General features: G+C 35.4%; 1 protein-coding gene across 1 annotated transcript in view; it reads right to left on the bottom strand.

Moving 5' to 3' along the window:
* LOC111408341 (SAC3 family protein A-like) overlaps nt 1-10,587 on the bottom strand; it is a 23,015-nt gene extending 12,428 nt beyond the window's left edge. The window contains 9 exon segments of the mRNA XM_023038110.1: nt 3,310-3,411; nt 5,106-5,537; nt 7,726-8,149; nt 8,151-8,596; nt 8,794-8,879; nt 9,431-9,563; nt 9,761-9,882; nt 9,960-10,082; nt 10,458-10,587. Of these exon segments, the coding sequence (XP_022893878.1) occupies nt 3,310-3,411; nt 5,106-5,537; nt 7,726-8,149; nt 8,151-8,596; nt 8,794-8,879; nt 9,431-9,563; nt 9,761-9,882; nt 9,960-10,082; nt 10,458-10,587 (1,998 nt within the window).
* Nucleotides 10,588-16,243: the final 5,656 nt, after the last annotated feature.

The raw sequence follows: 16,243 nt of genomic DNA, 5'->3' as shown, positions 1-16,243 counted from the left end.
TTGCTGCGGGTACTGGCTCTACCCATGTGGTGTTGTAGCTCTGTGAATGACAAAGAAACATGGTTAAACATGGTGTTGTAGATACAAAAGTGAAAGGGAACGAATAGAAAAAAACAGAACCTTCGCTGCCTGCAAGTTTCGGACACAAGATGTTCACAGAAGGGTCAAAGTTCGGAGTCAGGAGTAGAATATTACCATGTTATCTGGAAATTGGCCCCAGTGCGAGCCTTCGTCGTCCATGCCGTGAACGAGAGGGGGCGTGCCGTCGAAAGTTATGGTGCGGCAACAGACCTTCGTGTCGCCGGAGGGCAGAATGGCAGATAATCAACTTTGTCGTCAAGGGGGTTTTGGTCCAGGCAAGTTAAATGATACCGTAACGTTGACGTCGTCGGCTTATTTGCGTTGTCCGACGACTGCACTGATTGAATTTGGGGTTGTCTTCGAATGGAAACAGAAACAGTGCGAAATATGAGAGAAACTCGTGAATTTGGCTACAAATATCAGGGAAGGGGCAGATTGGGAAATTGGTGTAGCCATGTGGGGAGAATTATGTCATTTGGCAAGTAACGTTCACTTTGAAAAATGGGATACCTGCAGACCGATAACTGAGAGTTCACAGATGTGGCTCCCACCTCAGTCAAAGAAAGTGGTTGAAAATTTGTAAATAATGTAATTTTAACGTGGAGAAATGGGGCTCAAACAGGGGCTCAATTTGATTTAGTTAATTATTGATTTTAAAATGGTGGACAGTCACGTGTGTGTCTTGGACAAATATAAGCAAACATTTTTAGTTGATTATAATAAAGATTTCTTAGTGTTTCTGTTTAATAAGAATAACAGCGTCCCACTTTCAATAGGGAGCGTGCACTATAAATAAACTATAACGTTAATAGAAATTTCACCACAGAATAGAAAGAGACAATCATAGAGAGAGGTTAGTTTAACTCTATATATATATAGACGGCAGCAAATAGCTTCCACGTCAAGAAACTGCAAAAGAAAATATTGGAACTTACGTTCATTTCTCTTTCAAAAAATTCATTTAATTTATTAAGGTAAGATACTTTTGTGCAAGTGGTTCATTTCCGTATACTTTTATATTCAATAATTTATGCATGAATTGCTAGTGGATCTTCGCGTTCCACCTAACGGAATGTGATTCTATTGGGTTCTTTATAACGAAATGTGAAATCCTTTGGAAATTCAAAGTATTACGGATGGATGTGTCGCTTGGTCATCGATATACTCCATAAGAAATGTGGTATGCTGTGTGATGCGGACTGCCGGGCGGATCGAAGAAAAGGAAAAATTATACCTTATGTCTTTAAATTCTTAGTTAGTTTAAATTTATTCAAAGTCATGATATTAAATAAATTAGTTGAACATTTTTTTTATACAATTTCCATGTTTAATTTAAATTTACAGATATTTCAGTTATTTTATTTATTTTTATCGTTCCACAATTATTATAAAAAACATTGAGTTTTGGTAACACTTTAAGATTTATTAAAATTTGGGGTGTTAAACTGAAATATTCATAAACTTAAACTAAACATGAAAATTGTATCAAAAATAAATAAATACACATGTTCAACTAATTTATATAATAACATGTCTTTGAATAAATTTAAACTAACTAAGAATTTAAAGACATAAAACTTAAGGTATAACTTTTCCGTTTCTTTGATCCACTTGGCAGCCCGCATCACCATCCTGACAGAAATCCAATCGACACAAACTAACTTGTAAAATTATAGTAAGAGGGCATTGAAAATTACCGAGTAAGATTCGTGCAGTTTTTATAGATAATTATATAACAATAAATTAAGCACTGCATACCACATTTCTTATGAAGTATATTGATGACCAAGCGATACACCCATCAATGGTACTTTGAATTCCCGAAGGATTTCACATTTCGATATAAAGAACCCAATAGAGTTCACATTCCGTTAGGTCGAACCCAAAGGTCCACTGACAATTCATGAATAAATTATTGAACATAAAAGTATACAAAAACGAACCACTTGCACAAAATGTCTTACCTTAATAGATCAAATGAATTTTTTGAAAGAGTTGTGAAAGCAAGTCCCAATATTTTTCCTTTTGCAGTTTCTTGACGTGGAACCTGATTTCTGCCATGTTTGTATATATATTCTATTGTAGTTAAACCAACTTCTCTTTCTCTCATTGTCTCTCTATTCTATGGTGAAATTTCTATTGACATTATAGTGTATTTTTAGTGCAAGCTCCCTTTGAAAGTGGGACACTGTGATTCTTATTAAATAGAAACACTAAGAAATCTTTACTCTAATCAACTAAAAGGTTTGCTTATATCTATCCAAGACACACACGTGATGGCCCACCATTTTAAAATCAATAATTAACTAAATCAAATTAAGTTTCCTATTGAAAGTGGGCTAGGATTTGACTTTCTACATGTCCATCCTACAACAAACTAATTAATTCCCTGTACTTACCTAATGATGTTGGGATTGCATCTATTTTCTAGTTATATGAGAATTTTGATGGTACCCATCCGCTACACATGGCGATCTCCAATTTAATAAAATATTATTAAATAACAATTTCTTTAAACGTCAATATCTTAAGCTTAACATAACCAAATTAACTTTTTCTCAAGTCGAAGGATTCTAATTAATTACAACCTACAAAATGAGTTCGATATTGATATACTAAATCTCGTTCCATCAATATCTAATTATTTGGCCTAAATAAAATAGTATTTTAAATTTTAGTCCCCGATTTTTCAAAATATAACATATAAAACAAATAAAATTTATTCTATAAAATTTTTGGGGTACTACAAATTGTGCTCTAATTGTTGCAAAAAAACACAGTTTGAAAACTTTCCCAGAGTCATTAGTTGGGGTAAGAGGGATATATTGGAACTCAAATGCTACAATCTTGATCAGCCTACGCTTCCCCCTTAAAAGGTGTAAAATTTTCTAAAAATAAATAAATATACACACATATGCACACATATATGTATATACAACATTTATGAACATGGGTAGCCGAACATGGAGAAGGAAGCACTTCCCGTCTCTAACTTGATTTTGTTTCTTTTATTTTTGAAATATCCCAAAAATTACTGTCCGCTTTCTATGATGGATTCCTTATCCACTGTCATCTCCAAAACCGCCATAATTGACATGTTAATTTCAAGCAAACAGAGATATAAACTTCGTAGACTAATTTTAATGCAAAGGGTACCAGGTTTGTCATGCCTTTGTCGACATTAAAATATTATGTGCACGTTAACTTTTCATTAACTAGAGTATATACCTCCTTCATTGTAGCTTGACAAGCTGCCTTTTGCATATCATCTTTGCAACGAGCAAAAGCCCTTTCAACATAACCACGCAATGAGTTGGGGAACACGCCAGGCTGCACCAGAAAAGATGACAACTTCAGTATAATACTGTCAGGAATGAATCCTCCAGCCTAATATGTGTTACTGATATATGTTGGCACAGCAGGTCATGTCATGTTATGGTGTTTTTCTGTTCAAATGAACTCAAAGAATATAATTGAAACCACATTTAAATATGAGGCACAAAAGCTTATGTAGTCACAGACATATGACATACAACTAAACTACGAAACAAGACCAATGCTGATCTAGGAGTAAAAATAATACACATTGACCAACAAAAATGTCTTATGAGATAATGAGAATATCTTCTTTTCAGAGATAAATCAACCACCAGCAAGGATTCTATGGCAAGGAGCTCCAACTCTACTAGTCTGAGTCAACACCAGCAAATATTGAATAACAATCACAATAGAGGAATGTGGCTGCGTCACTAGACCACTACGTTGCTTGAGCAAAGCTCAATCACATCAATCCAACACTCAATTCTTTCTCTGTCACTTAACATATAATATAAGCACGCTGATCTAATATCAATTGAAAAACAAAACGAAAACCTAATGATCTTAAATTATTCCTTACAAAGCTGTTTTAACTTGACAGATCAATCAATTTGAGTTCAGGTTTTTGTAGATCATCATTATTCCTCAGCAATCTATACATGTCTGCCCTAATTCTTTGCCAAACCATCTAAATATCAAAGAATGATGAATGCCATTTAGAAATGGAACAGTATCACAATAAATAATGAAAGATAAACAAAAGCTCAAAAGGTTATCCAAAACCTAGCACCTGGACCACTAAAATCTCTATCTTTCCCAGTCCCATCTGCACCAAGAGTCTTTCATGTGTTGGTTAGCAAGATTCAGAGTTGAAACACTTGCTAGCATCTCGTTTATCTTGTTCTCATCTTGCCACGTGAACATAGCTAATTAGCTGCAGTACATTATCAATGTGTACACAATCAAATGCAGATTGAAGTGAGGACTCTCTAGGGAAAAAAATAAAAAAAAGATATACAGGAGAAGACAGGATTTGTAGTGAAATTGAAATATGTTCTTGTTTGGTTTCTTAGCAAGCACGCCATTAGAGGCAATACTACCGTGCATAAGTTGCAGAACAACCGCATCGCAGATAGCGATGGGAATTGCAGTAAATGGAAATGCATTAAACTTAGGGTTTCTTGGAGAGCACAATGATTGTGAGGTAGTTCTGGTGTACAAAGGTGTCACTTGAGACAGCGGACCAACCCCACCTCTTACCAAGGTTGTTAAATTGTGCGTGAGCACAGATGAGGAAAGACGCATTGTTTTTTATATAAATGATACGTCAATGGTGATAAATGATGTCAATAACACAAAAATAAAATGGCAGAACATGATGGTGTGAGTTTTATGATATGATGTGGTCTCCATCATATCTTCTTTTTATATCAAAGCTTAAGCTAAACAAAAACAAAAAAAAAAAAAAAAAAAAAACAAAACAAAACAAAAGAAATCTTCACATGCCAGATATGTCTACTTCACAAAATAAAGAGAAAGCCAAAAAAAAAAAAAAAAGAAGAAGAAGAGTTAGAAAGAGCTTTCAGCTTTCCACAAGAAAGGGTCAGTCGATTAAACGTTGTAAGTAATACATTTTATGCAGCTAGTATCAATAAATAGAATCATCGAGCATGACTAAGAAAAATTCTAAAACAGAATAGTATAACCTTAAGCACAGAATCAGCTGCATCATGAGACGATGCTTTCTCATTTGGCTTAGGCATTGAAACACCGACATAGGCTGGCTTTGAATCTGTGCTAGCTGTAGTGCTTTCCTTGTCAGTTTTTGGTGAACCCAACACCAAGTTTGAAGTAATTCTGGGATTGGTTGGAATCAGCAGTTTGTTTACCATATGGGAATCAAGAGGTTGTGATACAGTTTGAAAGGATGATTGGGATACTGGTTGAGATGGTGGGTATTTTGTGCTGGAACCATGAGCAAATATAGACTGCTGTTGATTCTGAAAACTTCCATAAGTAGGATTTGCATCCAGGGGCTTTTGAACATGCGGTAGTTGAGAATTAGAATAGTTATCTTGCAAAGCAGGAGTGCCCTGTTTCCAGTAACCTTCATTGATACTTCCACTTACTACGCCAAGCTGACAACAAAGAACACAGTATGCTAAATTTGACGTGAAATTGATCAAATATTTAACTTCAAAAAATAAGGACCCACACCATGCCCCTTTCCAATCCCCACACTACAACGACGAAAAACAATATATTTGTTGGAAGAAGTAAACTAATTCAGATAGTACTGATTATCAACATATTATTAATTCCCTTATTAATAGAAGAAGCTGGTATAGAAGAAACTGCTAACAATTCCTGTAGCTTTTCAGATGTTTAAAGAGATTGGAGAACCTTCATCAATGGCATTAAAACCATAAGAGAATTTGGATACAAAAAACAAAGACTAGCATATTTACAGTTTATGTTTAAAATTTTAAAGTCATATCATATAGGTGGGAAAGTGTAATGGCCAAAAAATGCATTTCTTTTAAGCACCAATCTCATAGCCATGGCATGTCATCTACCCTCCATAAAAAGCCAGACAGTACTCGTAGTTACAGACCAAGAGACCATTACAAAACCTCATAAAAGTATTCCATACTGCACAATGATTTATAATTTTGAGACTACTAATCATATAGAAGGACTGCCTAATTTCATGTCGTTTCTTTCTTGTATGAGTTGATAATACATTTCCCATGTATTTTCCTTGATTAATAAAATTATACGATTACCTTAAAAAAAAAAAAAAAAAAAAAAATTGAGACTACAATCCATAAAAAGGCGTGGCCTGGTCGTGACTAAAGCTCAATAGAGATAATTAGTTTCTCACAATTTTGCCAATGTGCAATTAGTAGAAAACTGGTTCACAGGTCGCAGCAAACCACATCTAGGAATACACAATGATAAGCTTCTTGCAGAAAAAACTTCTCTGGCTTAAAAGAATTAAACAAGAAAAAGAGCTGCTACGAATCCCAGTTAACTAATTGATTCAAAGAACTTATTACCAATTAACTTTGCATCTCATTGAATTATAGGTCACTTTTCTCAGTTAATGATCCAGGTAAGCCTGCAAATAATCCTCTTTCCTTTTATCCCTTTCTTCATTCCTGTTATTCGAAAAGGTTATAATTAGAAGGTCTTCATGTTGCAAAGGAACTTCTTATTGTTCAAGTTGATTTTATGAACTTCTTGTTAAAAGAACTATAACTTCCAATGATGTTGATGGTGGTCAACAACTCAAGTAGAACCAAGAAAGGTTATCTGCCCACCCTATATTTTTTCTGGTAATATCAGAAACTTCCTTCTCGACGCAAGGACACAAAATGAGGAAAAAGCAAGAAGAAGCAAAAAGGGATAGGTAGCAACCATAATATTTTCATTGATGTTTGTGCGTGGAAGAAAAACAGATTTCAGTTTTATGAAATGACTACAATGTTCCAGAAAAATGTGCAACTAATGCTGACTTCGTTTGTTTAGTAGGCTAGGATTACGGCTATAATAAAATTAACCTCAATACAATCATAATTCTTTTTCTGTTTTCCTACACCTAAAATGGAAAGATGTTCTCTAGAAGCAAGAATCTGTAATAAGACACATAAAAGTCATCATCTTTCAGACCACTTCCACAAATGCCTGTCGGCACTCCTTTGAAAGAATGCAGAACTTTATTATACAGACAAAGGTCGGACTTCTAAAAATAACTTATATGTGTGTGAAAACGAAACACAGAAAAGAGGAAAACAAAAGAAAAAAAGAGTCATGTACATGAATTTTATAATTCTGCAGTAGTGTGTTTCTAAATGATGATATTATTGTCACACACATATATGAATGCTGGCATGGTTATGAGGTTACCATAGTCATGCCTGACTTCAACTCTATACTCCTTGCATGACTAAAGAACTAAGAAAGATTGAGTACTGAATTTTATAATTAATCCATCCATTTAAAAATTAACTACTCCAATAACATGAAGTTGAATGTGACAAATATTATGGTCCAAGAGATACACTAACATCAGAAGAGTAGGAATTTTGTTTTGTCAATCTCCAGATGCCAAGTTCTTCAATAAAAGGCAAGGGCAATAAAGAATATATTTCACATGCTAATAAAACTATTTTTTTCGATTAAACCATTTAAGGTCAGTTCAATAGCAAAACATAACAGAAATAAAAAGCATGCAGAAGCATAAATTAAATGATCATGCATACAAAGCCATGCATAATAAAAAAGCAACTTCTTGATAACTGTAAGTCAAAGGAACAACCAAACCTGCAAGGGTGTAGACTCAGATGAACTAGACTCCTGCCTCCAAGACGGGGTATTAGGTGCCGGCAGCTGGTAGTTTGAAGCTGAATAAGTAGGAACAGAGCAACTAAGATTAGATGCACTAGTAACGGACAAGTTCTCTGTCCCAGGAGCACAGCTAACATCCGTGTGACTTTGATTATAATACTCTGACCATTGCTTATAATGTTGCTGATATTGTGAGGTTGCAACATCAGTGGTAGAACTATAAGCTGCATTTGTTTCGGGTTTGTAGCTTGGATATTGATTAGAACTGTATTCTGCATACTGCCTGCCATGCCACAAGTTGGTCTGAGCACCGTAGGCACCACTTGTATAACTTCCAGAAGTCTGATAATCACCAGGATTGTAGTAAGTGCTTGAATAACTTGCATGTCCAGTGTAAGACCGTATTCTGAAATGAAGAAAGAGGCTGCTAAGGAGGACCTGTGTTTTGGTAAGCTCCTATAGGCTGAGGATATGATTGATTGGACTGCTGTTGGTATTGATTGGATTGCTGTTGATATTGATTGGGTTGCTGTTGGTAGCCACTATAATAACCAGGATATCCTGAGCCGTTGTATCCATATGGATCGATGTTTGGATAGCTAGCATAACCACAATAACCTTGTGCAACATTTGCCCCTCCTGAATTTAATGTAGAAGCAATGGACGCAACATTCATCCCATCTTGAACATTTCTTGAGCTTGGCTCCACATGCTGATCACGGTGGTAACTGGGATTAGACAGGGTTCCATTTTCCCTCAAGATATGATGCTCCCCATGCGTGCTCCATGATGCCACAGCAGGATTAGGAAGATAATATGAGGATGTATGATCAACAACCTGGTGCTTCTGACAAATGAGGGTAAGCAACAAATCAGCCGTTAGAACCCATATTTACTTGAGGTCACCTCAAATAAAAGAACATAAAAACTATGTAGAGGTAAGGGGAGTTAAGAGAAAAAGATAGCGCTACTTTTTTGAGCTCATTGGATCAAAATTTTTATTTCGGTTGTTATGCAATATGGTGAGATCTCATATTAGGCCACAGTCCCATGCACAAAACAGAAAGTATCTCGTTTCATTAAAAACTCCACTTCCACACAGGTCAAATCATTCATTATAAATGTCATCACTGCAGTGCAAATTTGAACATGTAAAGGACTAAATTATATTCCAAAACTATTATAGCCCCTGTATGGCCCCCACTTCTTAGAACTCATTTTTCTTCAAACTTATTCTAAACCACATATTCCAATGACGCACAACTATTAACTTTTCAACCACTCCTTCCGTCAGTTGTTAATCAAAATCTACTAAATATCTGATTTTTATCCAAACAAAACTAGGGCTTAGTTTTCCCCCCAAGACATCCAACATAAATGACCAACCTTAGAGCAGAAAGTCAACTTCTCAAAAAAATAAGCACCACTCTAGCCATTCCTCATTAACAATAAGACTCCTCACTCTCAGTTATGCAGCCCAGCTCCAACGCAAACTAAGGTATTGAGAACAGAAATCTCAAATAAACTAGAGCAATCATACATTAGTGTAAGCAAACTAAAATCTCAGCCATACCGACGAGCCTTGGGCTAGAAAACAGCTAAACAACCGAATCTTTTATTCCAATTCTTTCACTATATATTTAACATATCATAATATGTTAATAGATACAAATGGGTTAACCCCAAGAGAGGAGAGAATGAGGTTGTCGGTTAAGACCAGAAGGTATTTTATTAAATTTAGGAAGTTTCTCAGATTTTGGGGCTGTATATAGGTTGGAGTAGCTTGGCATTGGCGGATGCCCACAAGAATTCGACTTTAAAAGCAAAAAAGTCGCACTCAAACAAATTTTTAAGCTTCTGACATTTTCAAGATCAAATCTGAAACTTTAAAATAGCAAACATAATGAAAATTAACCAAGCACTCAACTCAAAATTTACTCCACAAAAGCTTGTTTAGGCTCAGCTCAAACATAAAGCAAGCTAGTTTGAACATTTTCCCAGGCTCATTTACAACATCAGGATGAATTTGAGCAGCGTGAACTGTGAGGCTCGCCTCAAGCAGGCAATTTACAACCATGCTGAGATAAGTAAGATTATCTTGGTTGACAAATTTTGCTATCATACATATTTCAACTGAAAAGGATTAAAAATTGTGCAAATTATCAGTACATTAAATTGACAAATCACATGACAAAACTCAGGGAGAGTACTTGACAGATGACTCAAGATTTGAAATGATACTAACAGAGAATCAACTCTGATGTACCCCCTGAGAGACCTCCCGTCAAGGAACGAGCGTGTTTGGGTAAGCAAAGAAGTTACTTCTCTAAGTTCTGTTAATAAAAAAGGTCATGTTTGGCAAAATATGTAACTTGAAAGTAAGTTTGACTAACTTCCGCTTCCAGGATAAATTCTCCCGTTTGTGCCTCATAAAAGTCGGATATTTATTCGAGTATCTGGAACACAGAATATCTTTTCTTTTAATGATGTCTAAATAGGAACCTTTTTCCATTCGAGCACGGCCAATCATGCTCCATGGGATGGGTTAGAAACGATCTTCGTATGGTTTTCAATTATTGTGAAGAAGCATGTTATGGTGTATTCTAGAGAAAGAAATATGTTAAAGCTAGTTATATTGACATAACTGAGTTGGCTTAAAATGGAACAAAAGTTATAGAGGAAGTAATGCAAGATAATTTAGTAGTTACCTAACAAAATTATTTTGTTTCTATTATAATGAGAAGGGGCATGCATGAAACTTTTTTCATTTGGTGTGTGTGTGTGAATGAGATTTCGCACAAGTCGAGCTATGCTCAAATTATCTCGATATAAAAGCATCTATCGCAGGCATAAGTGAGAAAAATGCATGATGTGAGATTACACTCTAGGTAGAAGCACAAAATGGGATGGAAAGAAGCATTGGAGAGTTCAAGTACCTAACATTGGACAATTCCAATATCTACGTTCCATCATTAATAATTTCAAATAGCCAGTCAAATTGGAGATGATACTGGAAAGAAAATAGAGTTGGTTGGGGAAAGTAGAAAAAATGTTGTGATTGAACAACTCTTATTAGGTTAAAATAAAAATCTCTAGAGGACTTCAATATGATTCTGCAAACAACTACGAGTTGGTCTTAGAAGTAGTAAATACATACCCAGCAAATTTGTGAAAATAGATTGGAGGTAAAATAATGAAGTTGAATAATTAATGAACCTAATAGAATGAGGCAGTACTAACACATTCACATAATGCTGCTAGTTGCACTCAAGAAAAGATAAGACTAATATGAATGGCAAACCAAGTGGAAATAGGGGAAATGAGCCTAATCAACTAAGGTAGTACTAACACATTCACATAATAAAATCTATTTTGAGCATATAGTTTATGTACGGACTTGATATTAGATAAAGCAAAGCGGAAGAGAATAGATGATATATGGCCCTTGTAGTTGGGCCATAGAATAAGACTTCATAAAAAATTTTGACGCAGAACATATTCACAAAAATGAGGTTACATCTAGAATTCTACATTGAAATTTGTGACAAGTTCAGGAATATTTAGAATAATATTTGGGTGCTTTATTTTGAAAGGATGATGAGATTTAATTATTTAAGACTTACGAAGTATTGGTTATGTTGGCCTTCTAATAAATGTTGGAGGCGGACTTATATATCTATAGGGCATCGGTCCTATCCTAATTTTGACTAGATTGTTTAATAGTTTAGAAAGAGTCGTACATTGATCGAGAATTACCTTCCTAGTCATCCAGGACTCCTGTTCCTTTCTCTAGTCTAGTATAAGTCCTCAGAGTTTGAAAATACTCGTGCAATCCTGTATCTTTCAACAAAGTTGATCGTTAAGAAAAATCAATAAAAGTGCTTTGTTTTTCCACTTGTGAGAGTTCTTTTTTTCTCACAGTTCAGACACTATAATCTTTCCTCTAGTCATGAAATAAAAGCGTAACCATGTCTCCTCTTGAAATGATAAATGTCAAAAACGGCCACATCTTCTAAAACTTTATTGTTCCAATAAAAGTCTTACAGCATCCACAACAGCCTAAAATTCCATAAATCTCATCCTTTCCTCAGGAAACCATCCCTAATCCCTTAGCAAACTTACACATACAAAGTCAAATCTAACCACAAAATTCTTTATAGGAGGCTTTATGAGAGACTTCCTCAAGCTTTCCTAGATAAATTGTTTGTGTCTTATGTGTGCATGCATATAGACTGTTTACTTGACATCTGCATCAGCACTACATATTCATCAATCATTATTAACAGATTCTCCAAGTTAACTAAAAATGCTTCTATAAGGTGTTTCACGGGACATAAGTTATTGGTTCTTTATCCATATATAAGTATACAAGTCATCAATTAATGGCCATGCCCTAATTGTTAACAGTAAACCGAGTTTGGTGCCCCAAGATTTGTATGTGCCTCTATGTCGAGCTGTAAAAGATACTATAGAAGGCAATCGCCAATTTGAGACACTCAATAGTTGAAAATTATATTAGAACCCACCACCCACATGCATAATTATATTTTATGATGTTCTTATTGGAACCTATAAACACCAAATTGACTGCATATGGAACTCATCATACATGAATCATGATATCACAAAGTTTTTGGTATTAATAAAATCAAATAAAGATAGAAAGTGAGATGCAGTAGTAATAAAAGAATACACGTTTTACTGTACAGATGTCAAACAGATAGAAATTTTTGTGTGGTAATCCCAAAAGGATGGTATAAGCCTGGGGAAACGAGAAACAGCACCCAACTGCCAATGCTAGAAACTTTCAAATCTTACCTACATAACTAAACCCCGTGTGTCAGTGAAATCTTTCTAGATCTGTTCTGAGTTTATTGCTATATACTGTTAACCACCTCATATAAATGTCATTTTACATAAATAAAAAGGGTACATAAACCGTGAACTGTTAACTCCTTATTGAACACATCCTTTTCTTCCGAAGGATGAGACCAAATTCAAAAATATTGATCAAAATCAACATCACAAGCAAAGTTGCAAGCTATTGAAGCATCCAGGATCAGGCATATAATGTCTTGCACATTAAAAATCATTACCATGCATAACCACGACTCTTTTCTCTTTTCAAAACATCGTAAATGGGAAAAAAATTAAAAAATAAATAAATATAAAACTGCATTCGCATATAAAGCGGGAGAGTTGAGGTAATCACCTCTACAGAATTGGGATCCAGAGTGGTGCTGTTTTTTGCTGCTTCTCCTTGATTCATTTTCACCTCATTAACATTCTAAAAAATCTATCATTTAAAGTGTAAATGTCAATTCCAAATCGCCATTGTAAGGATTTTTAATTAAAGATGGGCTTGTATGTGTGAATAATTGTGTGTTAAATTATAGGCAATCGAATTCGGTTGAACCCAATTAAAGTGATCTAATAAGGCTTAGGTTTTGGGCTTTAATGTATCCAATTAAAGTATGGGTTTGCATATGTGTAGAGACCAGACCCAAATCCTAATTCTATGATGGGCCGAATTAGGTCAAAGGGCATCTCTATATAAATAGGTTATGGTCCCCAGATCACACACACGTATTATTCATTCTTTACTGCATCCCATCACAGAGAGGAAAATGAGACTGCGTGTAGATTTGGAAGACCATACCGCGAAATTCATATTGCATTAACTATGTCTGATTCAGGTACGCTTCCACTTTAATTCTTATATTTTTTGATGATTTAACATGAAAGATCCGGTAATTTAAAGCACTAAATTATCCACTGTCGCTGCCAGCGCTGCTGCACACGCAGCAGCACCGGGCTTGTTACAAGCGCCGACACCTTACTCCGGGCGGTGCCAGAGTGCGCCGCCACTAGAAGAAGGAGAAAAGAAATTTTTTGGTTGGTTTTCAGTTTCTGCCAAATTTTGGAGGCGGGGCTTCCTCTGTAAATTAGGAAAGTTGAGGCCCCTGGTTGCAATTAGGGTTAGGGTTATAAAATTAAGGTTTCAGTCTTTAACCTTTAAGTTATATTAAGTTTTGGGCCTTTAAGTTTCGGATTTAATAATTCAGTCCCTAAGGTTTTAAGATTAATTAATTCAAGTCATTAAAGTTCTGAATTTTATAATTAAAGCCCTCAGACTTTAATAATTAATTCAAGTTGACCCCTAAAGTTTCAAAATTTTAAAATTTGATCCCTAAAGTTTTGAATTGGTCAATTTTGGCCCCTAAAGTTTTAAAATTTGTTCTAATTGATCCTCTAAAGTATTAAATTAATTAATTTTGGTCCCTAAAGTTTCAAGTTTATTAATTTCAACCCTTAAAGTTTGGAATTAATTAATTTAGTCCCCCTAAAGTTTTGAATTATTAATCCTAAGGCCCCTAAAGTTTAAAACTAATCAAAATATGCAAAACGGGTGATTCTCTTTCTCAAATTTTGGTACTAAAGACTCTTTTAAGAGATATAATATTCGGAAGTTGGTTAATTGAAGCAACATGTTGTCGAAGCAACCTCTCTTGTGAAAATTGACTAACTTAGAATGTTAAAAAAAGTATTTGTGCATGTGTTATTTATGGGAATATTGGTCGGCCCAAAGGAAGGTCAATATTAGCCGAATACACGTGCACCTGTGGTGATAAACGTGTAACGATTATTTGGTTTAATATGTGATCAATAAATCGGTCCAAATAAAGGTTTATTGATTGACACATTGTTTTATCATCCATGTTTGATCACTACTCCAAGAGTACCGCTTACAAGTCAATATCTCTGTCCAAAGACTGGATATTGATGTTGTGTTTGGTATCTTGTGATGGGCCCTACCACTATTTGAGATTATTATTATTTGCATATTAAAGATATTCATGTGAGCTATTCATAATAAATGTTCTCTAATTCAGTTTCAGATTCTGCTGCTAATATCTCTGCTAGCATCAATTCAATTCCATTGTTAAATGGCACAAACTTCAGGGCATGGCAAGAGAACGTTATGATTGTTCTCGGAGTCATGGACCTAGACCTTACTTTACGGGTTGATTAACCTGCTGCACTTACTGATAAGAGTACCTCTGATGACAAGAGGGAGATGAAAAAGTGGGAACGATCGAACCGCATAAGTTTAATGGTCATGAAGCGTGCTATTCCAGAAGCATTCCGGGGCACTATGTCCGATAAGGTGACTACGGCTAAGGGTTTCCTTGAGGACCTTGAGAAGAGGTTTGCCAAGAATGAAAAGGCTGAAACAAGTACACTTTTGGCAAATCTTGTCTCAATGAGGTATAAAGGGAAAGGAAACATTCGGGAGTACATTATGAAAATGTCTCACATTGCTTCAAAACTAAAGGCATTCAAGTTGGATTTGTCTGAAGACTTGTTAGTGCACTTGGTTCTGATATCCCTTCCGGCACATTTCAGTCAATTCAAGGTGAGCTACAACTGTCAAAAGGACTCATGGTCCCTTAATAAGCTCATCTCAGACTGTGTCCAGGAAGAGGAAAGACTGAAGCATGAGAAGACAGAAAGTGCTCATTTGACCACCATCTCTAAGGACAAAAGGAACAAGAAAAGGAAAATTAATAAGGAAGCTGCGGGTATGACACCGCAAAAGAAACAGCATAAGGAACCAACTGAGGGCTGTTGTTTCTTCTGTGGAGCTGCAGGTCATAAGAAGAAGAATTGCACCAATTACTACGCATGGCGTGTAAAGAAAGGTACTCTTCTTCATTTGGTTTGTTCTGAGGTTAATTTAACTTCGGTACCTAGACATACATGTTGGATAGATTCTGGTGCAACAACTCACATCAGTATGTGTATGCAGGTTTGCCTGAGTTGTCGAAAACCAAGTGATGGTGAAGATACATCTATGCTGGCGACGGCAAAAGAATGGAAGTAGAGGCAATAGAAAAATTTAGATTATTGTTATAGACTGGATTTTATTTGGATCTTGTTAAGACATTTATTGTAACGTCTTTTAGACGGAATTTGATTTCTATTTATGTTTTGGACAAATTTGGTTATACTTGTTCATTTGAAAATGAAAAATTTAGTTTGTTTTAAGATTCAAAATTGGTTGGTTCCGGTTCTTTATCAGGTTACGATAATTTTTATTCAATTGATACAATTGCTTCTTATGAAACCTTGCATGTAAGTACTCGAGGTGTAAAGCGAAAATTAAACGGCGACAATTCTGCCTCGTTGTGGCACAAGAGATTAGGTCACATCTCCAAAAGGAGAATTGAGAGACTTGTGTCTGACGAGATTCTTGACCCTCTTGACTTCACAGATTATGATTTGTGTGTCAACTGTATAAAAGGAAAACAAACCAATAAAAGGAGATTTCAAGTCAATAGGACTTCGGACGTCTTAAAATTTATACATACGGATATTTGTGGACCATTCCCTACGGGTTCTTGGAATGGTTAACAATATTTTATAACGTTAGACGACTTTTCAAAATATGGCTACATATATCTCATTCATGAGAAATCACAGTCACTGGATG

This window comes from Olea europaea, chromosome 13 (assembly GCF_002742605.1).
Source record: "Olea europaea var. sylvestris chromosome 13, O_europaea_v1, whole genome shotgun sequence".
Taxonomy (NCBI): domain Eukaryota; kingdom Viridiplantae; phylum Streptophyta; class Magnoliopsida; order Lamiales; family Oleaceae; genus Olea; species Olea europaea.
This window is presented reverse-complemented; position numbering and strand designations above follow the sequence as displayed.